General features: G+C 38.8%; 1 protein-coding gene across 1 annotated transcript; it reads right to left on the bottom strand.

Moving 5' to 3' along the window:
• Positions 1–6,067: 6,067 nt before the first annotated feature.
• On the bottom strand, positions 6,068–23,165 carry LOC138393873 (alcohol dehydrogenase 1C-like). Its single transcript, XM_069485338.1, has 9 exons — positions 23,078–23,165; positions 18,150–18,251; positions 17,405–17,543; positions 15,584–15,671; positions 15,269–15,488; positions 13,219–13,479; positions 10,662–10,797; positions 9,911–10,049; positions 6,068–6,406 (listed from the first exon to the last, which is right to left on the bottom strand). Exons 1-9 carry the CDS (start codon positions 23,162–23,164, stop codon positions 6,382–6,384), a joined length of 1,197 nt encoding a protein of 398 aa, XP_069341439.1. The 5' UTR covers position 23,165; the 3' UTR covers positions 6,068–6,381.
• Between the last annotated feature and the right edge of the window lie 968 nt (positions 23,166–24,133).

Here is a 24,133-nt window from a genome sequence, read left to right as displayed (position 1 = left end):
ATAATTTAGAAATACTATATAATGGCTGAATACTGAAATTATTTATTTCTACTTCTAACACTCATGTAAAAGCATTTTATGTAGAGGACATGACCAATACTTTTTGCAGTTATGACAATGTAACAAAGACACCGTAAGGGCTCTATTATCAATTGGGGTGAGAGATCTCTTCCTCCCAAAAGTGACTAAGGGTTGGTCCTACAACAATGGTCCCTCCCATTCTTGGCTGTGCACTTTCTAAACACAACTCCATTTGAAAATCCTAGAGGCATTTCAAAGTCATCAACTCCATTGCCAAACTTAACCATTACTATGGCTTGAATGTTTTTCATTTCCAAAACTCATGTTGAAATTTAGTGGCCATTATAACAGTGTTAGGAGGTGAATCCCTTAACTGGTCATTAAGCCATGAGGGCTTTGTCACCATGGGTGGCATTAATGACTTCTAAAAGGGTAAGTTCTGTCCCCTCTTTCTCTCTCTCACCCTCTCCCCTTCCGCCATGTGATGTAAGAAGTCTTTCAGGAGATGCCAGCACTTTGATATTGGACTTCCCAGCCTCCTGAATTGTTCACTGTTCAATTTCTATTGATTGTAAATGGCAGAGTCTTAGGTATCCTGTACTAGCAGCAGAAAATGGACTAAGACTACCATCTTCACCACAAATGCCTGAGATGGTTTTTAGACCCCTTCCTGTTGAAGGGTTCTACAGTCTACAGCCAACTGTCAGGCTGATAATTTAGAATTAGCCTCTGCCCTCTGTTTTCTGTCCCCAAATCCCTTGATCTTGCTGCCAAGTCATCTGTCCTTTCTGAGAGTGTCTCATTCATTTGGGGTTCTCCTTTCCCTTTGCTACTGCTCTGAAACAGGCCCTGTTCTGTCTTGCTTATACATAGCTGAAACCTCCTCATTCTCTTTTCCTCTCCTCACCTCTAATGCACCCTCCCCAGGGCCACAAGAATGAATTTCTAATGTGCCAATCTGAACATATCACCAACCTGCTCAGAAAAATTTTAAAAGAATTCCCACTTTCAAGACCCAGAGAATAAAACCTCAACTTCTTGTGAGGAATCCAAGAACCATTGTTCCCTAGCCATAGATACTTCCTGTTGTGAAATTTACATGCCAACAATATTAAAAGCTTGTAATTCCTTATACATACTCTGCTTTTTCGTCCTGAACCCTTGGTCTGCAGTGTCCTCCCCCAATTTTCCTTCTGTCAAACTCCTTCTGATCCATTAAAGTTATGTGTAAATATTTACATTAGGCTAAAATCACTGTAATCCCAGCATGGACCTTTCAGCTTAAACATTGCCACTTTCTATGTTATGTATTAGTTTTGGATATAACTTTTACCTTCTCTCCCTCTTTGCTCTCTTCTTTTTCCTCAGAACTATTGGAAAGAGGGAGAACAGATAGTTCAGACAGCCTCAAATCTCTTTTATGCTCAGAAGTCCACCAGCATACTCATTTTTTTTTCTTGCTTATTTGTTTGAGTTCTTTGTAGGTCCTGGATATTAGCCCTTTGTCAGATGCATAGTTGATGAGTAGTTTCTCCTATTCTGTATGTTGTCTATTCACTCTGGATTATTTCCTTCATTGTGTGGAATCTTTTTAATTTAATCAAGTCTCATTTCCTTTTTATTTGTTTGTTTGTTTTTTGTTGTTTTATTTGTCTTTGGACTCTTAGTCATAAATTCTTTGCCTAGGTCAATGTCTAGAAGAGTTTTTCCTACATTTTATCCTAGAATTTTTATAGTTTTGTGTCTTACAATTTAGTCTTTTATCCATCTTCAATTAATTTTTGTATATTGTGAGAGATACGGGTGCTGTTTCATTCTTCTGAATGTGGTTATTCAGTTTTCCCAGCACCATTTTTTGAAAAGGGCTTTCCTTCCCCAGCGGGTAATGTTTGCTTTCTCAAAGATTAGCTGGTTGTATATAGGTAGATGGTTTTATATGGTTCTCTCTTCTGTTGCATTGGTCTATGTCGCTGCTCTTATACCAGTACCATTCTGTTTTGGTTACTATACCCTTGCAGTACAATTTGAAGTCTGGTAATGTGGTGCCTCCAGATTTGTTCTTTTTGCTTAGGATTGCTTTGGCTATTTCAGCTCATTCTTGGTTTGAAATGAAGCGTCGAATTATTTTTTCTACATCTGTGAGATATGATGTTGGTATTTTGATGGGTATTACATTGAATCCATAAATCACTTTGAACAGTATGGACATTTTAACAATGTTGATTTCACCAATCCATGAGCATGAGATGTATTTTAATTTGTTTGTGTGTCATCTGCAATTTCTTTCCTCAGTGTTCCTTACTTGTTCTTGTAGAGATCTTTCATCTCCTTGGTTAAGTATATTCCTAAGTATTTTATTTTCTTTGTAGCTGTTGTGAATGGTATTGAGTCTATGACTTGAATCTCAGCTTGACTCTTGTTGGTATATAGAAATGCTATGGATTTTTGTATTTCGATTTGAGAACCTGAGACCTCGCCAGATTTATTTATCAATTCCATGAGTCTTATGTTGGACTCTTTGGGATTTTCTAGACACAAGATGATATCATCAGCAAAGAGTGATAGCTTCACCTCCTGTTTCCCAATTTGGATACCCTTTATTTCTTTTTCTTGTCTACTAGCTCTGGGTGGGACTTCTACCACTATGTTGAATAGAAGTGGTGACAGTGGGCACACTTGTGTTGTTCCAGTACTAAGGGAGAATGATTTCAACTATTCCCCTTTCAGTATAATATTGGCTTTTGGTTTGTCATATATGGCTTTTATAATTTTTGGACATGTTTCTTCTATGTCTACTTAGTTGAGGATTTTTATCATGACAGGGTGCTGAATTTTGTCAAATGCTTCTTCTGGATCTATTGAGATGATCGTATGATCTTTGTTTTTGCTTCTGTTTATGTGGTCAGCCACCTTTTTTGATTTGAACATGTTGAACCACCCTTATATTCCTGAGATGAAGCCCCCTCGGTCATGGTGGATTATCTTTTGCTGTGCTGTTGAATTCGGCTTGCCAGTATTTTATTCTAGATATTTCTATGTATATTCATAAGGAATATTTGTTTATGGTTTTCTCTTTTTCTTGTGTTCTTCCCTCAATTTGATATCAAGGTAATATTAGCTTTGTAGAATGAGTTAGGGAGGAATTCCTTCTTCTTAATGTTGTAGTATAATTTCTGTAGGATGAGTATCAGTTCTTAGTAGTCCTCAAATGTCCTCTGTCTTTAAATGTCTCAGAAGGAGGAGAAGTTATTAAATGTGAAATAAATGACCGTTGAGTGCTCCAAATGATTTCTGCTATTCATTATAGTTTGAAGATTTGGGAAAGATAAAACCTAAAGCCTTAGAGTTTCCTTCCATCAGTGAAGGAATTGACTTCAGTTCAGCTTTTGATTTCCTTCCAGCTTCCTGAGGCTTGAATTCAGGTTCAAAGGAAATAGTCTTAAAGTTATTTCTCAACTTATTCCTCCCACCCACCCTGCAACATGCTATCACTCAAGTGATATTTATTATTTAAATTTGCAGGGAACTAAAAGTGTTTTTTTGTTTCAAAACTATTGGTATTTCTGTTGAAGGCAGTTAGATATCTCCCCAAACACTGGAAATTATTGGTTTATGAATGAATGGAAGTCCTTAAATTTGTTTAGATAAGAATGATCTGTTGATTTCTCTCACCTGCTTTCATTGATAATAGAACTATTGAGTTATTTATTGACATGTCAAATCCCTCAAAGGGCAAGAATGGACATGGAAAGCAGATGTTTGTCTCTCTCTCTAGTTATCTCTGTCTGTTAGTTTTGTCTGTGAGAATTTAAGCAAGCTCTGGATTCTCTTGGTGACTGTGATGGTGCTGTGCAGACGGTCTTCTCAACCCTGAGATGTTTCTTCTATGCGAATGTAATGAGAAATCCAAGGGAATGTAATGAGAAACCAAGTTCACATATCCAAGCATTCATTTCATCAAAATAGTGTTTGGTACCTACTCTACTTTTATTGATATTCTTGCCCCACCAATTTTTCTTTCTCTTCTTATGCCATGCCATGGTCACATACATTCATAATTATCCAATACATATTTGTGCTCACTCTACTTCAACTTCTGAGTAACTATCTAATAATTCTGTCAAGATGACTTTCTTTCTAATCCTAGAGCTCCTTGTGTGAATTGCAAAGTAGCAAAGAGCCAATTCAGAGTTCATCTTTATTATTTCTTTTTATTATGTACTATTTCTGGAGATGCTAAGTCAGTGTATCCGAGTTATTAATTAAACCATCAACATAAATTTTTTCACTTAGAACCTTGCAAATATCTTTATTTTGACTACCTTTATGCTATTGGCTAAAAGTGTGTGCAAGTTGTGTACATTCACAGACCTACATTTTTTGGGGGAGAGTCGCAAACAGGGAAGTTCTTGATTCTAGAGTCAAAAGTTACTGGGGGCCACAACAACCATGTGCACCATTACAATCCTGTTGGGATACAAGCCATGCTGTGGTTCTACTTTTCTATTTTGATTTCAACCTGGCTCCTTCCCAGCCAAGGTCAACATAACTAACAACTAGTGATGGGTGCAAAAGTTTGCCCCCAACACACACCTGCCCTCTCTGTGAAAACACTGAAAGTACCCACCTGACACCCCCTCTCCACCTGCTCCCCTAACCTGGGAGGAAGGAGGGTAGAAGCTGGGTCCAGGGCTCCTGGCCACTGGCGGGAATTTATGACCTCTGTGGTAAGCTGGACATTTAGAACTACTTCCTCCTTGTGTGGGTCTGACCTTGTCAGCACCAAAGTAAAAATCACAGTGCACACTGCAACAGGTAGTTCTCCTGATGTTATGTTAGGGGCATTCTGAAAGGTGCCTTGACACTGAGTGTCTCCTTCAGCATCTTTGACAAAACAATGAAATGTTCCCCACATTTACGTGGCACTTTGCAGTTGGCAAAGCTCTTTCACTGGCATCATCCCATTCAACTCGATAAGGCTATAATGGGTGGGGGTAGCTTAATTGTTTTCACAGCAAAGGACGAACCAGCTCAGAGAGTTTCAGGGACTTATTGAGGTCACACAGTAAATGGTAGATGGATTATTTTACTCTCTGTCGAGGGTCCTTTCTGTGATATGAAACAGACTGTAGACATAGCAGCAAGTAGCACTTATGGAGATAGCTGTAATTCCTTACATAGAAAGTAACTTTTCATTACACATTGGAGATAAAGTTCAAAATGCAAATCTTCCTCTGCAAGTGTGAAGGCGTTAACAAATGGGTTCTATAGGCCTTTGCATATTCAAAATATTAAACTTACTTGAGGATCATAGATTTGATTTAAGACACGGTACTTAATAGAAAAGTTCTAGATTGAAGTTAATTTTTGTAAAAATGTACCCACTGTATAGGTGTATATATCTAATTAGAAAATACACTGCTTTAGGTCCCGGTGCCATTTCTTGGTTACCCATTTTATATGCTGTGCTTATAGCTGCTGCCATCCTAGCTCTATACTTCAAGCTACCATATGATTTTTAATTACCTTATGACTCATTTTTAGTCAATTATAATCATTAACTAAGACCGTTTAGCCAATGAAGCATTTCATGAGTAAAAATTATAGATTTTTTGAACATGGTTAAAGGAATAGTTCAATTTTCTCAACTAGCATCTGACCCTCACATTTATCACATGAAGCATGAAACCTGTTTTTATTTAAAAGAGAAATTATCTTTTCAGTGTAAACTAATAGCGTGAAAAGAATAGAAACATTCTTTTTCACTGTATGAAAATGTGTGACATTTTCTTTGAGTTAATAAGAAATTTCCTGGATTTAGAAGTTCTGGATCTTCTCTGTTTATACACCTGAGTCTATCCTTTGCCATCTGTAGTTTTTACCCTGGAGTCTTGACAGATTGTATAAAAAAAGAAAATACGGGTAGTGGAAATAGAGGTAGAGGTAGAAGACCTCAAGCTTGGTAGCCTGACGTGTGTGTTCGGGGCAAGTGGAGGGTTCCCTCCACTGGGATTCAATGATTGTGGGTTAAAAAGATACGAAAAAATGCAAGAAGGCACAAGACGTTTATTTCCTCAAGGGGAAAGGCAACATGAGTAGAATGATTAAGAAGGAAAGTTTAGTGGTCCCATTCCCCAGCTGATATTGAACATCTTATGTATAAAAGCTCTCACTGGATTTTAAACATTAGCATGAAGTATAATTTCACATCGATTTCTATTTCTTTTGGAAAGCTCTCGTGTGTGATTTATTGATAACATGTCTGAAGAACAGAATCAATGATGTTGCCCAGCTGGTGTTGCAGAGGGTGTGGGATGGAGGAGGCTGGAGGCTGCTTCAAGGGAAGGCGTCTGTGTGGTCTCAGAAGGTCAGGACGGTGCGGATACTGCAATGGGAAGGAAAAGATAGTTTGTCAACACTGAGACAATTCACACTCTTCTGCGTGAGGGTCCAGGGAGCATCTGACATGTGTTAGTGAAAACTTTCCTGTGCTCCCAGCCACTGCAACCCCATTCCTATGTATTAGATAAAATCAAATGAAAACACGGTTCAATCATACCTAATGGGGAAAAATGGAAAGCATTCCCACTTAGAACTGGAAGCAGACAAGGCTTCCCACTGTCCTCACTGCTATTCAGCATAGTGCTGGAAGTCATTACGAGAGCAAGCAGGCAGGAGTGCAGAATGAGGGTGTCTAAATGGGGACAGAAGAGATCAAACTCCCGCTCTTTGCTGGTGAATGTTTATAGCACTTGAATGTTTATAGCAGCACAATTCACAATGCAAAGATGTGGAAACAACCAATGCCCATCAATCCACGAGTGGATTAATAAAATGTGGTATATGTATACCATTGAATACTACTCAGCTATAAGAAACAAGGGTCATATAGCACCTCTTGTATTTTCCTGGATAGAGCTGGAACCCATGCTACTAAGTGAAGTATCCCAAGAATGTAAAAATAAGCACCACTTGTACTCACCATCACATTGGTTTCACTAATCATCACCTGAGAGCACATTTAGGAATAACATTAATCGGGTGTCGGGCAGATGGGAGGGGAGGGGAGGGGTGTATACATACATAATGAGTGCGATGGGCACCGTCTGGGGGATGGACACGCTTGAAGCTCTGATTGGGGGGGAGGGGAGGTAAAGGCAATATACGTAACCTAAACTTTTGTACCCCTATAATATGCTGAAATAAAAAATAACTATAATAAAAATTAAAAAAAATAAAACAAACAACAACAACAAAAAAAACACAGTTCATCTTTTTCTGTCGATGTTGTTGTCTCTTATGTTTTCTCCAATCTAAAGCTTTCTCATAATATCCTGAATACGACTGTCACTTGGACTTTAGTTCTATATCAGCATCCTGAAAAAATCATTTTTGAGTGCCCATGTTCCTGGCAAATGAGGGAACATAAAACAACGATGGGTAATAACATGTAAAAATTGCTTCCTATCTGTCACAAACTTTGTGTATACTTTTCATGCATTATCTCATTTAAACCTCAACCTCAACCTAAACCATGGGGAAGGTAGGCTTTAATTTTACTTCCATTTGAGAGATTATAGAAACTGAAATTTAGAGAGATTTGCAATTTGGTTCATATCACACATCGAGTGTGCCGTGCTGGTCTTCCAAATTGCATAAATACAAAATTGTATAAATTACAGCCTGAAGGAACTGTTAATTTAATCACATTAAGGGTATGCTGAAAATTTAGTAGAGCTTTAATTCAGAGATGTTTAAAGATCCTTAAAAGTAGATAATAAAGCTATTTGTATCAACTGTAAGAGACTTCATTCTTGTAAAGGTTAGAAATATAACATTTACTGTTGGCATTACATATTATACCCTTTCTAAAAGCATCTTCTGATGGTTAAATGCTTTTAGAAGAAGACAGTCTTCATGCCTCTGTAAACTTTTTTAACATACATATGTATATATAAACATAAGAATATATGTAGATAATTTAGAAACTATAGGACAGTATAAAGAAGAAAGTAAAAACAATCTGTGATCTCACAACTAGGAAATAAGCATTGTTGTATTTTCTTGTATTTTAATCAACATTTTATAGAGATATATACATTTTTTACTGTGCTTGTTGAAAATTTGGGATCATATTGTGTATGTAATTTGTATTCTCTATTTTATGAACCCAGATTACATCAAGAGAATCTCCCAACGTAATGTAATCATTTCTTTTTAATGGCTTCATGGATTTCTAATACATGATTGGAATTTAATTCTTCCCTTAATGTTGGACTTTCAGGATGTTTCTAGTCTTTTATATTATAGGTAACAGGTAAACATGCTTAAACACCTATGTGTGTTTGAATATTTTATTATTTCTTTAGAATAGTTTTCTAAAAATGAAATTGCTGGCACACAGGATCTAAGTTTTCTCAATTTCTGATACAAATTGCCAAATTCCTTTTCCAAAAGAATATGACAATTAATATTCCTACAAGCAGCATATGTAGGTGCCCACATCACCTTACCCTTACCAGTATTAAGCATTACAATTTTTGATCTTTGCTTATTGGTAGGATTCATTATATTTAAATGCACATATTGAATTGTATGACACTCACATAAAGTGAATTTAGGCACACCTAGTGAATTCTTTTGGTGTTCAATACTGCTCTCTGGGTTTGGTCACCTCTTTATATGCCATTATCTTTCCAACCTGATGATAATGATGATGATCATGATGATGAGGATAACTAACGTTTGATGACTACTGTATTCTATATGTATGTATGCACACACATACACACACACATGTACTGTTGCGATGTGACTTAATAGAAAGAGAATTGATTTGCTAACAACCAGATCTTTGAATTCTGCTTCCCTCTCAGCTACCTGCCTGGTTCTGGCCTAGATGTGTCATCTCTGAGTCTCAGGTTTCTCCTTTCCAAGATGATGAAATCGGAACTGGCCATATCAGTATTGTTTGGGAATCACATAAGATAATACAGATAAGACAATCAGTAGAACAGCTGGTGCTGTCTAGTTGCTTGTTTCTCTCCTTGCTCAAGAATATTTGTCAGATGAAGCATCTAGTATGATATTTTATGTGAGTGCCCAGGAAATACTATTTAAAGTTGAAAACCCCATGAGAGGAAGTGTGGGGTAGCAGAGAAAGCATGGACTGTGGAGCTAGAAGGCAGGGGGTGGATACAACTGCCCATTACTAGTTGTGCTTCATTTAGATGCAGGTGACAAAATTCATCTCACTAGGCGGCTGTAAATGTTAAATGTTAGAAGTAGTAAATATTTAATAGAATTGGCTTATTTTTCTAGCTTTACAAAAAAGTTAAGACAAACATTTAAACAGCATTTTGCACCCTTCCCCTTTATAATAACTTTTATTTGTAAAAACTTCTTTGTAAGCTGAAAAATCAAAAAAGAAAAATTAGTAGTATCTGAATAGAAAAAATCCCAACGTAGTTCTATAACCTCCCATAATGAAAGTGTTGGGCATGGCCTGAGTATAATTTAAATTTATAGCCCCTAACTGTCAGCCTTATTTAGGGGTCCAGGCAGAGTGTTCAGTGAGTCCATGGTGTAATAAGGATCGTGTGATCCGATTATTTTTTTGGCAAAGGTGAGTGTCCTCCTGCAAAGAAGGCTGAGTGGCTCTGATCCTTTAGATTTGCTGTAACCAACATATTTGGATTCAACAGAATAGGAAATGTAACACAACTGTTCTCAGTGCCCCACAGTAGGATCTCAGGTGCTCTACATGTGAACCTGAGCTGGTAACGGAAACCAAGGCACTCCAATTTTTTCTCCTGGTTCTACCTTTTCATTCTCTGCCAACCCCTTACCATTAAAAGCAAAAACCAAAAAGTGACAACTTAAAATCTACCTTTTTCCAGAGCGAAGCAGTTCAAATCCTTCATTTATTTTTTCAAAAGGCAAAACATTGGTTATTAATGCATCTAATGGAAACTTCTTAGCCATAAAATCAGCCACAAGTTTGGGGACAGAATCTTTCATCTTAAAGCCTGAAAAGAAGACAATATCATTGTTAGATTCAGCCAGGGGTAAGGAGGAGAATTGGAGAGAAGACTTTCCAAATAAGATTAAGATGAAAGTTTTAAAAAGTGCTGCATTCCTCAGACTGCTATTACTGAGGTTACTGGGAGACAGAGTGCTTTGATAGGTGCAGTGCTTTGGCTTTAAAAAAAAAAATCTTCCCAGATAAGCAAGGGTCCTTAGTTATTAGCTGTCTCATAGAAAAATTATACTGCAGATGATTAATCTCAAAGTCAAGGAGCAAATTTAGCAGTTGTCTCAATTTGGGCAATGAGTATAGACATGAATTATAGATTCATGTGTCCTATAGAATTTCTGTGCCCTATTACAAATTTTGGTGTCTTATGCAGTCACAAGGATTAAAAGAGGTCCTAGTAAGTTTATGGGGATACTAGAAAATTCTGTCTTGGGACCTTCTGTCTTCCTTAGTTCCACATCTAGTTGATTTGGAGTCTATAGATGCAATAGGAATTTTGATTAATTTTTGACCATGTTGCTTTCCAAAACCTGGCCTGGTCACTTGTAAAAGGGTAGAGATTCTGAGGTTAATAACAATTTGGCCCTAAAGCATACGTACATACCTCCCAAAATACCTCCTTTCCAGGTGCGTCCAGTCAACAGCAGTAGAGGGTTGACGGGGAAGGTTTCAGAATCAGGAGGGATCCCGATAGAGACGATTGTGCCACACGCCTCATGACAGCATAACAGGGCAGCCATCTGGAATAAAATCAACACTTAACATCCTTACAGTAAACCCTCTGATAGTCTCTACTGATAATGCACGGTATGATGTCACATTGATTTAGGGAGATTGTGACTGTGGGGAGGGAGGAGATTATGTCTTTTTGTTCTTCATTCCTTTTTGTGCCTAGGTTAGTGCTGTGGATTTAAGAAATGCCCAGAAAATGGTTTTTGAATGAAAGAATGGATGAATGCATTTGTGTATAGTTAACACTTTCTTATAAAGTAATAAGGAGGCAAACATTGTTACAAACATATGTAAATTCTGGTTCCTTAAAGAAGGGTAGTGTTTCATCATCATATGATTCTCAGGCAATCTTTAAGCTGGTTAATTCATTTTTCATTGATTTATTAAGTAGATGATTTTAACCCAGTTCATTGAACCAGATGGTTTGACGGTGAACAAGGTGTGATTACATCATCAAAATTTGTCTCTTTCCCACTTGATGGTTTGCCTTTTTGATGGATTCCTGTTCTACTGTCCATTTCTAAAACGGACATGTTTTAAACATTGTTTTTTACCTCCCCCAAATGCATAGTGGTTTCATTTTAAACTACACTTATAATTCTGGATCCTCCAAACTAGTGCAACCCCTGTGGAAAGCATTATGGAGGTATCTTAAACAGATTCAAGTAGACCTGCCATTTGACCCAGCAATCCCATTACTGGGCATATACCCAAAGGAAAAAAGGTCATTCTTTAACAAAGACACATGTACCCGAATGTTTATAGCAGCACAATTCACAATAGCAAAGATGTGGAAGCAACCCAAATGCCCATCAATACATGATTGGATTAGTAAGCTGTGGTATATGTATACCATGGAATATTACTCAGCTATAAGGAATGATGAAGATACGACATCTCTATGGTTCTCCTGGAGAGAATTGGAACCCATTATATTAAGTGAAGTATCCCAAGAATGGAAAAACAAGCATCACATGTACTCACCAGAAAATTGGTTCCCCTGATCATCACCTAAATACACATCTGGGAGCAACACCAATTGGATGTCAGACTGAGGTGGGGGGCGGGGGAGGGGATGGGGGTATGCCTACACAATGAGTGCATTGTGCACCGTTTGGGGAGTGGTAACACTTGAAGGTGCTGACTCGGGAAGGGGAGGTGGGGAAGGGAGGGATATATACCTACATGATGGGTGCAATGCGCACGACCTGGGGAACAGACACGTCTGGAGCTCTGGCTTGGGGGGAAAGGCGGAACAGGAGCAACGTATGTAACCTGAAATTCTGTATCCCCCATAACAAGATGAAATAAAATAAAAAAAAAAAATTCTGGATCCTCAAAAGACAGTCCAGAAAGTCGTTCCCCTCTAGTCATCCTTTTGTACATGTTCTGTGGTAAGATAACAGTACAGGATCCCCCAAAGCAAATAATGATTAGTCCTTGGATTTTGGATTATGACACTTGGAAGACCAGATATCCTCAGAACATGTGGCTATCTGGCATTTGTTATCTTCAAATAAGGTAGCAATTCAGTTCCACATGAGAAAATGGAGGAAAACAACAGAAAAAGATAATAAGGAAAAAAGCTATAGAAAGTTGGATTCTCTTGATACTTCATGCTTGTATAGCATATTGTCCCAGATCCAGGCTGCAAAGGGCTTTGCTTTCAGGGTGCTGCTCCCCTTCACCACACTGCTGGGACTGCCTGGAGAACCTCAACAGTGGGGATTTGTGCTAAGTATCTGACACACATAATCTCATGTAAACCATAAACAGTGCAATGAGATAGGAATGTGTCTCTCAAATTTAGGGGCTGGTAAATTGTTGACTTTTTAAAGTATTCAGTCCAATATATCAATACTGGGTACAAGATATGTGCCAGGCACTGTGCTCTCTCCGTGGTAAAATACAGGGTACCTTAAAGCAGTTATTTTCCTTAGGGCACATTTTCAGTTAATGAAATAATTCTGGACCTAAAATTGCTGATTCTTTTGTGGAAAAGTATGACATATAAAAAAATAGGACTATAGTAAAGTACGTAAAGAATTGTTCAAGCCATTTTTGTTGAGAATGTGGAGGAAAAATAATACCAATTGGAGAACAGAATTTATATTAGTTATATTTACTTGAGTTTGAATTTTATAACTAAAAATTAATAAACTAATAAAAAATTAATAAACTAATCTGTAGTGGTTCAATAAAAAACAGACCCTTTTCTAAAAAGGAAATATTACTCGAGGCAGGCCTGCTTAGCTGATGGAATGAAAGATTTCTCAACAATAAATGAAACAAGCCAGGTAACAAACAGGAGATGGAAAATTACCATTCATTATTTTAAAAATATTCTTTATGCGCAATATTTATGTTCAGCCACCTAAAAGCATACTCCAGATGCAGAAGCAGAAATTTCCACATGTCATTGTACATACCAGCGTGTCAAGCCGACCAATGACCTCAAACGAAAAATCCACACCTCCATCGGTCATCTCCATTATCACCTCCTGGATGGGTTTCTTGTAGTCTTGAGGGTCGATGCATTCAGTGGCACCCAACTCTTTGGCCTTTGCAAATTTACCTTTGTTGATGTCCACGGCTATGATCCTGGCCGCTCCGGCTGCCTTACAGCCCATGATGACGGACAGGCCAACACCTCCCAGGCCAAACACAGCACAGGTAGAGCCCTGCGTGACCTGTGTATTCAGATAATGCAAAAATGGATTAAGTAATGACTGTTGGAATGTGCCTAGGCTTTATAAAGTGCCAGGCCTTGTCTGTTACCAAGAGCCACTCAGACTCTCATGTCCAATCTTTTGGCTTTAGTTGTTTCATGTTTAAGTTGAGGGTGTTGAGCTAGGTCAGTGGATCTCAAGCTTTGCTGCATATTAGACTCATCTGGTGAGCTTTAAAAAATCCCAATGCCCAGGTCACAGCCCATACCAATTAAATCAGAATCTCTGCAGGTGCGGCCCAGGCCCCAGGTGACTGCAATGGGATGCCCAGGCTGGGAACCCGGGACTGGATGATCTTGGAGTTCTAAATGTCAGTGACTGCAATCCTGAAGAGAATCTACATGGCTGAAAGCCATCGATAGCCAGCCTTAGTGTCTCAAAGGCAGTTTGTGGAAAATGGTGTAAGTGGAAAAGGCTACTTAAGGAGACTGAAGCAGTCAAACCCTCAATGATCAACTGCTTGGTTCATTAACTTTCAGTAGTCATGACCAGTAAATCCCTGCTTTGAAAAGTACACTAGTGAACACTAATGCAACCAAAGATGATCTGTATTTTAATAATGAATAAAATCTTTCATTATGAGTATTCTCAGCTTCTGGTCTATGGGTACGCCCACTTAGACCACCTGTAAAATAGATGAGACAATTGCTCAAGGCAGTAAGTGCTAAAGTCACAGAAATTTGGAAGGATGTACTCTAAATTGCTTAAATTGTTGAGGGGCTATTTAATAAATCTAGTCTTCTATAGTCAGCCTTCAGTATGGCTAAAATGCTCTTTCTGTCCCCAATAATCTCATTGGTACATTCCCTTAAGTGTGTCTATTCACTCATTTATCCACCAAATGCTATTCAATACTGCATGGTACAACACTAGTTTCTACCTTACTAAGAAAAACACAAGGCTTGTGATTGTGATTTAAAGGTGCTAGCAACTACGTATTGTGATTTAAGATAAAGCAAGAGATTTTAGAATGGTATTCTAGTGTCAGCTCTCATACCAACCAGCAGTCAGCTTTATGTCTCTGGACCTCAGTTTCAGAAAATGAAGAGTACTACCAGATACACTACCCGATTTTCAGGCATTTGAGAAGACGAACATTTAAAGCGTTTCGCCTTGAAACTGGAGCACTTTTGAGGAGTGTGTGTGTGTGTGTGTGTGTTCATGGTGAGGAAAAAGACGCAGATGAACTCCCATGATGAGTGAAATAAGTGTGTCATTGAAGCTTTATCCCTTCCCTGAGAATTATCTACAGAGTGGGTGACCTCTGGTTTGGAAATGTATCAGGTAAGGTTTGGAATCTACTGTTGATCCTAAATGTGGGAGTAGGGGGTCCAGGGACTAGATGCTCTTCAAAGGCAAACCCTGCATTTCACTTATCTTTGCTGCCTCAGAACCCAGCAGAACCTACTGTGCCTAATGCAGGTACAGCTGCTCTCTACTTGTAGAATAAATGACTGAATGAATTCTCAACCCTAAAAGTTAATAATCCCCAAAAGGAAAAAATATCAAAAGATAATTATTGCAAATGAAATCTTTAGTTTTTATTAGCCAGATATGGACAACTTTTTATCTGTGACTAACAGATGAATTTTTAAAGACATGCTCTCAATGCCTTCTGGGGCCATTTTTCTGTTCGTAGTCAACACCTCACAGCCATGAAAAATACTCTCTGATTCTTGTGAGAAATTGCTTCCTTGGTGGCTCCTGCCAATCTGAGTGTAAAGATCTTACTGGCCACTGTCATTCCTACCTTGGCAATTTTGACTGCAGACCCATAACCAGTGGAAAATCCACAGCCGATGAGGCAAACTTTCTCCAGTGGTGCAGCTGCATCAATTTTGGCCACGGCGTTCTCATCCATCACGGTGTACTGGGAGAAGGTGCTGATGCCAGATAAGTGGTGGACGGGCTTCCCCCTGCAGGTGAACCTCGTGGTGCCATCCTGCATGGTCCCCCGAGGCTTGCCCACACTGGTCATGCAACACACAGACACACAGGGCATAAGACACGAGCATAACTAATGTGCAAACTCAAGGGCTGTGCAAAGAGAGGATGAAAAACCTACTCAGTTTGCAAGCAGACGTTGCTTTCAGGGTGTTTACAAATCCTGCATTTTCCACACTGAGGAACACAGAGTGGGATGACTTTATCACCTGGAGGAGGATAAAACAAATTCTTCTTAAATTTCCAGAAATGTATAGAGGAAGTACTTAGACCTTATAAGTATATATTGGAGGTTTGTGTCTTTGAGAAAAGTGTCCATGAACTAGGGTCCAATCCCTACCGTGCCACTGGTCATTTTCTGCCAGCATTGGTGTTGGTTTGGGTTACATGTGCCTGAAGATTCCCAAAGAGGAAATGTAAATGTGGAAGGGAACTTGGATTTTAAAAATTATTTCTGTAGAGTTAACTTTTATTGAGTGTCCTGATTTCTCCTTGGGCTTTACACACATCATCTCACTTAATCCTTTACTAATTAAATCTCCAATATTCTCACGGTATCTGTAACATTTTCAGTTGGAAGGGAGCTTCCATAGTTCCACAGGATGTTGGGGAGATGTGATATTTTGTAATAATTTTAGCAAAATAAAAATGAGAATTTGGATAACCAATTTTTGGCCTTTCAAAATGAGTATGCTCATCTTTCATATGTAGCAAATGCTTTTTAAAAATATCTTAATTTCTTTTTGAGGAAAACTGACAAAAATAGGACAAAGAAGAATGGAAGAAATGCCTCTGAAAACCTCAACCCTCCACAGTGAGTTAGGCACTTTCTTTTAGGAGAAGAACTGACTTTCAAATTTTTTAGTTGATAATTTATGAATTATCCTTTTTTCTGCTATGGTGAAAGGAGAAAGGGTCAAAAGGAAGGGTGTCATTTTATTATTAATTTATTTCTGGCTACACGAAGTACTAAGAGCAGAAGCTCAAACTAGACCATTGGTTTTATTATTTTCTGTTCACAGCTTATTTAAGTATTTGGTAAGGTGGAAGGTCAAATCTATTGGCTAAAGGGATTTTTTAGAATTAAACATAATTTTTATTCATAATCATCTATTCTACCTATCCCACAACACCAAGAGAAATGGTTGGCCCATCATATTTTGTAGATATTGGTGATGTGGGAATGGTGATATGAAAATTTTGTGTTTAGTCACCCTTTCCCCGTGAAAATATTTATATTACTACACAATAAAATTAGGGTAAAATAAATATTAAAGATAAAATAATTTATAATTTGCAACCAGTCACATTTTGTCCTGGGTAAAGGTGATACAACAGGCTGTTTTTGGCCAGATGCCTTCATGTAGTCTGTTTCATTCACTCCCTGTTCAAGAAGAGAGGCTGTGTGGGAAGAGGAAATTGGTGAACGGGCTCTACATGCTACGTAAGGAAAGGTCATGTTGATTCGGCTGTAGCCACACGGGCCCCCTTTGTGAACTCAGCACAGAACAGTCTCCATACACTGATCTACAGCCTCAGGACCAAGGCTTGTGTTTTCTCCCTTGTCCCACGGCCAGTTCTGTTTGGGCCCTGACAGAAGACAGTGCCCAGCAGCACTAAACCGGGGCTATTAGGGGATGAACTCCACACTGGCTGCCCCTGTGTCTCCTGTGATCTCTCACATCCCTGTGCTCTAACCTAGTGTCTGGCGTCGTGTATTAATAGGTGCTGAGTAAACGTGCTGAAGGGGAGAACACGTGAGTGCCTGGATGCACACGTGCCCGAGTCAGGCAGGGAGGGAGGGAGGAAGACACACTTCAGGGCCAGCTGGGCTGTGACCTTGTGTAAGATCTTTCATCCCCATTGCCTCAGTTTCCTCATCCAGACTGGATGATCCTGGGGTGTTGAACCAAGGCACATCCCCTGAGTGTGAATTCTGTACCTGGTTTGACTGTGGTCACCCCTTCTCCAATGCTCTCCACGATGCCAGCTGCCTCATGCCCTGCTATCACAGGAAGAGGAAGGACCATGGTGCCGTTGGCCACGTGGTCATCCGTTCGACAGATTCCTACGGCCACTATCTGCCGTAGGAAAGGGAAGATGATCAGATTCAGAAAGATTATGACCCTCAGATGGATTTAACATACCGAATTTTCTGGAATTGTGCTTCTAAAACGTTTTTAAGGATTTTGCTAATAATCCCTGCTCTTTCCAACTACAAAAGATGCAGTTTACCCCCATTCAAGGCTATGCAGTCTGAAACCTTTCTCTAACTTCCTTTCCTGAATTAAAGAATTTAGAATAATCCGGGAAATAATCTATTTTGAAATATTTATCTTATCTAACACAAGAAGGCATTTTTATAGAAGTAGAAATTGTAGATTAACTCCAAGAAAATATCTAGTGCTAATTGATTTTGAAATCTTGATATATCCCTTTTTACTCTCTAAATAATCAGACACACAAACTGTTTTTTATTTTACTGGAATTATATCGTATATACTCTTTGGTCACTTTTCAAAAATTTGACAATTCATATTCACATCTCTCCTTGATAACAAATGTAATTCCATTGTCTGAATTACCATATAAAATGTGCCTCTTGATGGATTTTTGTTTTTTCCATTTTTAATATTTTTTGAACCTTTTTAAAGCTAAAATTAAATGAAAGTGGAAAAATGTTTCACCTTAACACGAACTTCATAGGCCTTAGGGGGCGCCACCTCCACCTCCTCAATGGAAAAGGGTTTGTTTAGCTCCCATATCACAGCGGCTTTGCATTTTATGACCTGGAAAATGAAACAAATGATGATACCATTTTGTCTCTACTCTTGAAGTCAGGACTTGGGTCTTCTTGTCTTTGTACATGGAACATCGAGGCCCATGTGTGGTACCTAACATGTTCTGCATAGACATGAACACATCTGGTTTACAGAGATAATAAAACTGTCTCTCTCTAAAAAAAAGGGGGGAGGGGGTTTCACTAGTTTACAGTCCCACCAGCAGTATATGAGTGTTCCTGTCTCTCCGCATCCACGCCAACATGTGTTGTTTTGGGACTTTTTGATAAAGGCCATTCTCCCTGGAGTTAAGTGATATCTCATTGTGGTTTTGATTTGCATTTCCCTGATGATTAGAGATGTTGAACATTTTTTCATATGTTTGTTAGCCATTTTTATATCTTCTTTTGAAAAATTTCTATTCATGTCCTTTGCCCACTTTTTGATAGGGTTGTTCGATTTTTTTCTTACTGATTTTCCTGAGTTCTAAATAGATTCTTGTTATCAGTCCTTTATCTGATGTGTAGTATGCGAAAATTTTTTCCCATTCTGTAGGTGGTCTGTTTACTCTCATGACTGTTTCTTTGGTGTGCAGAAGCTTTTTAATTTGATCAGGTCCCATTTATTTATTTTTGTTGTTGCTGTGATTGCCTTAGGGGTCTTCTTCATAAATTCTTTGCCTAGGCCAATGTCTGCAAGAGTCTTTCCTACATTTTCTTCTAGAATTCTAATCGTTTCCCACCTAAGGTTTAAGTCTGTTATCCACCGTGATTTGATTTTTGTGAGAGGTGAAAGTTGTGGGTCCTATTTTAGTCTTCTACATGTGGCTATCCAGTTTTCCCAGTACCATATATTAAATAAGGAATCTTTTCCCCAGAGTATGTTTTTGTCTGCTTTGTCAAAGATTAGATGGCTATATGAGGATGGTTTTATATGTGGATTCTCAGTTCTGTTCCACTGGTCTGTGTTCCTGCACTTGTGCCAATACCAAGCAGTTTTAATAATCACAGCCTTGTAGTATAGTTTGAAGTCTGGCAAATTAATACCTCCCATTTTCTTTTTGTTGCTTAAAATTGCTTCTGCTAAACGGGGTCTTCTCTGGTTCCATACAAAGCATAAAATTATTTTTTCTATATCTGTGAAAAATGATGTTGGTAATTTAATAGGGATTGCATTGAATCTGTAGATAACTTTGGGCAGTATAGACATTTTAACAATGTTGATTCTTCTGATCCATGAGCATGGTATGGTTTTCCACCTATTTACATGCTCTGCGATTTCCTAGTGCAACCCCTGTGGAAAACAGTATGGAGATACCTTAAACAGATTCAAGTAGACCTACCATTCGATCCAGCAATCCCATTATTGGGTATCTACCCAGAAGAACAAAAGTCATTCTATAAAAAAGACACCTGCACCCGAATGTTTATAGCAGCACAATTCACAATCGCAAAGATGTGGAAACAACTCAAATGCCCATCAATTCATGAATGGATTAGCAAAATGTGATATATGTATACCATGGAATATTACTCAGCTATAAGAAATAACAGTGATATGGCATCTCTTTGGTTCTCCTGGAGAGAGCTGGAACCCCTTCTATTAAGTGAAGTATCCCAAGAATGGAAAAATAAGCACCACATGTACTCACCAGCAAACTGGTTTCCCTGAGTGCACATTTGGGAATAACACCAATTGGGTATCGGACAGAGGTGGGGGCTGGGGGGAAGGGATGGGTGTATACCTACTTGATGAGTGCGATGCGCACTGCCTGGGGAATGGACATGCTTGAAGTTCTGACTGGGGGGGGATGGAGGTGGGAGGAGGGGATGGGTGCATACCTATGTGATGAGTGCGATGTGCACTGTCTAGGGAATGGACACACTTGAAGCTCAGACTCGGGGGGATGGGGGGACATGGGCAATATATATAACCTGAAATTTGTACCCCCATAATGAGCTGGAAAAAAAAAAGAATAAAGTGATACCACAAGGAAAGAGAAACGGAATTTACTGTAATAAGATACTGAAATAAATGAGAATATGTTATTTTAGGCCATCCCCATGTTGTTTTTTTCCCCAAAGGTGTTTAGTACCACTATTTCCTAATGCTGTCCTAAAATCCATTGTTTACAAACAACTGTTGGCTTCTACATAAAGTTCCAAGTCACTATTATTTTCCTGACAGAGCCGGTGTCTGTTCTCATAAATCCATTAATTCCTTGCTCAGTTTTCTGCTTAGGACAAAGGATCTGTCTTTGTAATGACAGTTACATACTTACTTGCCCCCTGCCCTGGGATGACTTTGCTTCTCTATTTGCCTTTTCTCCTGTGATTACCCCTTCTGTGTGCTACTTGTTTGCATCATTCACCTGAAACTTAGCTTTGGCAGCCTGTTTTGTTATGTAACTCACGTGTAGAGGCTCCTTCCAGATTAGACTGGGGCCAAAAATTACAGACCTTAGAACTAGCGGGGTGTGTGTGTTTGTGTGTGTTTATACACTCACACACACACATGTATTCTAAAACTGTAGAACTGTGTGTTTGAGTTTCTAGCTAGCATAGCTTATCCATAGATGCTCCTAAAAATAAAAGTTGAACACATATTTTAAGTACGTGAGTATGTGTCATAAAACCTATCTTCCTTGTTGTATGATGTGTACAGTTAACAGGGCTCTTTCTAGAGAGAATTGACATCATTGCAAATATGATAAATTCAGTAGAAATTTATTCTTCTGAGAATTCATTTCATTATTTGTCTAATCCTTCCACTTTGCAGGGTGATCAACATGGTCAATGCCAAAGTCAATATGAGAATCCTTGGAAACATCATCCTCATAGCAGGAAGGTCCTGATTCTCAGGTGCCTGTGATGTGACAGGCACACTGTGGCCTGTGCAGGGTGAGTTTCACTGACCAGGGGCTGCCAGGATAGTATTACTGAATTATTGGGTTTATTTTCCAGATGAAAAGACTGAGGATTAATTGACTTGGATTGAATGATTTTCTCAAAGTCACAAAGCTGGCTGTCTAGGGAGTGAAGATCAAGCCAGCCTTACCTTTCACTGCCCCACGGTAGTTAAAAGTTAGCAAAAAGTGAAATAGGGCAGCAATAATAGCGGTGACTAACATTTATCAACTTATTTCTGTGTACCAGGCACTGTTCTAAGTGCTTTACAGCATTAATTTATTAAAGTCTCATAAACACCTTATGAAGTAGATAGATGTTAGTGCTGTCACCATTTAGCATCCGAGGGAAATAAAATGCAGGCAGGACAAACATAAATGAAATGAGATCAGAATGCAAAGTTACTAATGCTGCACCTGAGAGGGGAGGATCGATTGCTTATTTCATCATTTATTATTTTCATTAATATGGTTGGTTTATACCTCACTTAAACTTAATGATCTCATTATTTATAAGCTTAAACCGAGTTTTGGTAAATTTAATTTTTCTTTTTCCGAATTATTTTTCCTTTAGAAGACAAATTCTAATGAGTAACAAATGAAAATAAAGTGGAATAATAACAATGACAATTGGCCACTCATCCAACCAATCTTATTGCTATGAGCCTGTTTTGTCAGACAGTGTGTGTGTATAGAAACGTCAGAACGTTTAACTTGAGAACCTAGCAAGACGTTTTACTGTGTGCTCCACTCCTAACACAACAAACATGCTGGAAATGTTGCCCAGCCTCTTATAAGTGAGCAATTAAATACACCCTTTGATTACACTGAATGACCACATCCATTTCTCTGTATGTGTCAACACATTGAACAAATAAATATAAATTTATGGAAGTCTTAGAACCTGTGTTCCTAGTGCTAATAAGTGATTCAAATCGTATTGGTATTAATTTTCTGTAAAATCACACTGATTTTTATAGGCGGAAGATATTATTCTGTGGGATTTCTCTGGAAATTGCCTAAGGGTGCCATAAGAGACCCCAAAATTTGCATGTTGATGTTGTCTTGCTTAACTTTGATGATTGCGATGTTATATGTATTTTTAAGAGATTTTATAGTAAGATTAGAAGGATATTTCAGTCTTGTGAATGAAATTCCTTTCACAAAACTTTTGTCAGACTTAACTTTCTGGTGTTCATAAAAAGAATGTGATTACAAAGAATAACACATCTAAATTACGGTTCCTTTTCTTTTTTTATTTTTGATACAGAGTCTCACTCTCTCACCCTGTGTAGGTGCAGTGGTGTCATCATAGCTCACTGCAACCTCAAACTCTTGGGTTCAAGCTATTCTCCTGCCTCAGCTTCCTGAGTAGCTGGGACTACAGGTGTGTGCCACCACACCTGGCTGATTTTTCTATTTTTAGTAGAGATGGGGTCTTGCTCTTGCTGAGGCTGGTCTTGAACTCCTGAGTTCAAGCAATCCTTCTGCCTCGGCCTCCCAGACTGCTGGGATTATAAGCATGAGCCACCCCACTGGCCTAGGATTTCTTAATATAAAGATAACTTCTTATTTTTACACTTCACATTTCTCTGAATGGAATAACTTCTTGCCTAAGGCTTTTTTGACTTTAGAATTACAAATCAGTTATGATTAGCTTGGAATAAAGTATCACTTTACTATAAATTTATTTAATGGAGGAAATAAAGACTTAGATAACAGTTCTAGACATTCTTGTTAAAGGTAGTTAGCATAGCTTATTTCCATTGTAGTTCAGTAGACATCATAAGTTGTAGCATATATTGTGCATCATGTTCAGTGTATCATTTCTGATTTAGATATGAATTCTAAATTATCCATCAAATACTGCAATCTCTTACTTATTATATCAATGAGGATATATTTCCAACAGTAATGGTTCTTTGCTTACTTTTCCTGCAGTGCTCATGTTGTTGCTGTCTTCTCTGCAGACCAGGAGACTGGTGAGGTTGTGGACTTCTTCCCTGCCTGAGTGCATATATATAGTGCACAGATACTGTGTTTGCTTGAGTAATGCCCAATTCCACAGGTGATCTGTGTCTGTGGGCCACACCCATCAAATTATGCTTAGGTCATTCAATTGGGAAAGAAAAGGGCACTGAACTACGACTCAAAACCTTGACTTTGTGATGTGCTAATATCGGATAACATTTTGTTTTAATTAGGTTAAATATTTCCCTACAGGTAGAAATAAATTTTAATGTCCCCCCTTCTCTCTCGAATTCCATGATTCCCTCTCGCAGGCAGAGTTCTGTTTCCCTTTCTGTGCACTGAGCTCCAACCTTGAATGCACATGGTGCAGTTAGCAGGGAGGAGGACTGAGGAAGCAGCACAAATGAGGTAGGACAGAGAGAGCTGGGAGCCAGAGGAACGTGTCTGATCCAGCACCCTCCTCTTCACAGCAGGGAATCAGACACCCAATCAGTCCCAGCCAAGGTGTTACCATCCCTGGCATTTCTGCTCCATGCAACACCAATCAGCATTGACTGAGCATCTCCTTATGCCAGGCTCTAAGCTGGGTCCAGTCGGGGGCAGGGTTGAATAAGGGATGACTTCCACCCATGCCCAGAGACAGTAAGGAGCAGTGCTTATGGCATGGCCTTTGGGATCAGGCAGACACCATTTCTTATCAGCTGTGTAAACTTGGACTTATTATTTAACTGCTCTTTGCCTTGGCTTTATTATCTGTAAGATGAGGATAAATATCAGTGTACAAGAGTGTTTTGTCAATAGGTGAAATAATGCATGTAAGGCAGTTATGAACTTGGCAGGTAGGAGAACCCTCAATAAATATTAGCTGCAGTTATTATCCATAAATTGAAGCTCATAGTCTGTGGGGGAAAGGCCCATGGGCAGCCACATCTGCATATCAGCCTGTCTGGAAGTACCCATCACAGGGATAGGTTAGTGCTTTGGGAGCAGAGAAGGAAGGACACAGTCCCTCTGA

This window comes from Eulemur rufifrons, chromosome 13 (genome assembly GCF_041146395.1).
Source record: "Eulemur rufifrons isolate Redbay chromosome 13, OSU_ERuf_1, whole genome shotgun sequence".
NCBI lineage: Eukaryota > Metazoa > Chordata > Mammalia > Primates > Lemuridae > Eulemur > Eulemur rufifrons.
This window is presented reverse-complemented; position numbering and strand designations above follow the sequence as displayed.

Excerpts from the sequence above, each read along its gene's own strand:
- LOC138393873 (XM_069485338.1), bottom strand. The coding sequence starts at position 23,164 with ATGCACTCAGGCAGGGAAGAAGTCCACAACCTCACCAGTCTCCTGGTC. Across the intron at positions 18,252-23,077 it reads ACATGAGCACTGCAGGAAAA|GTCATAAAATGCAAAGCCGC; the intron begins GTAAGCAAAGAA and ends TTCATTTTCCAG. Across the intron at positions 15,672-17,404 it reads GGTGACCACAGTCAAACCAG|GTGATAAAGTCATCCCACTC; the intron begins GTACAGAATTCA and ends ATCCTCCTCCAG.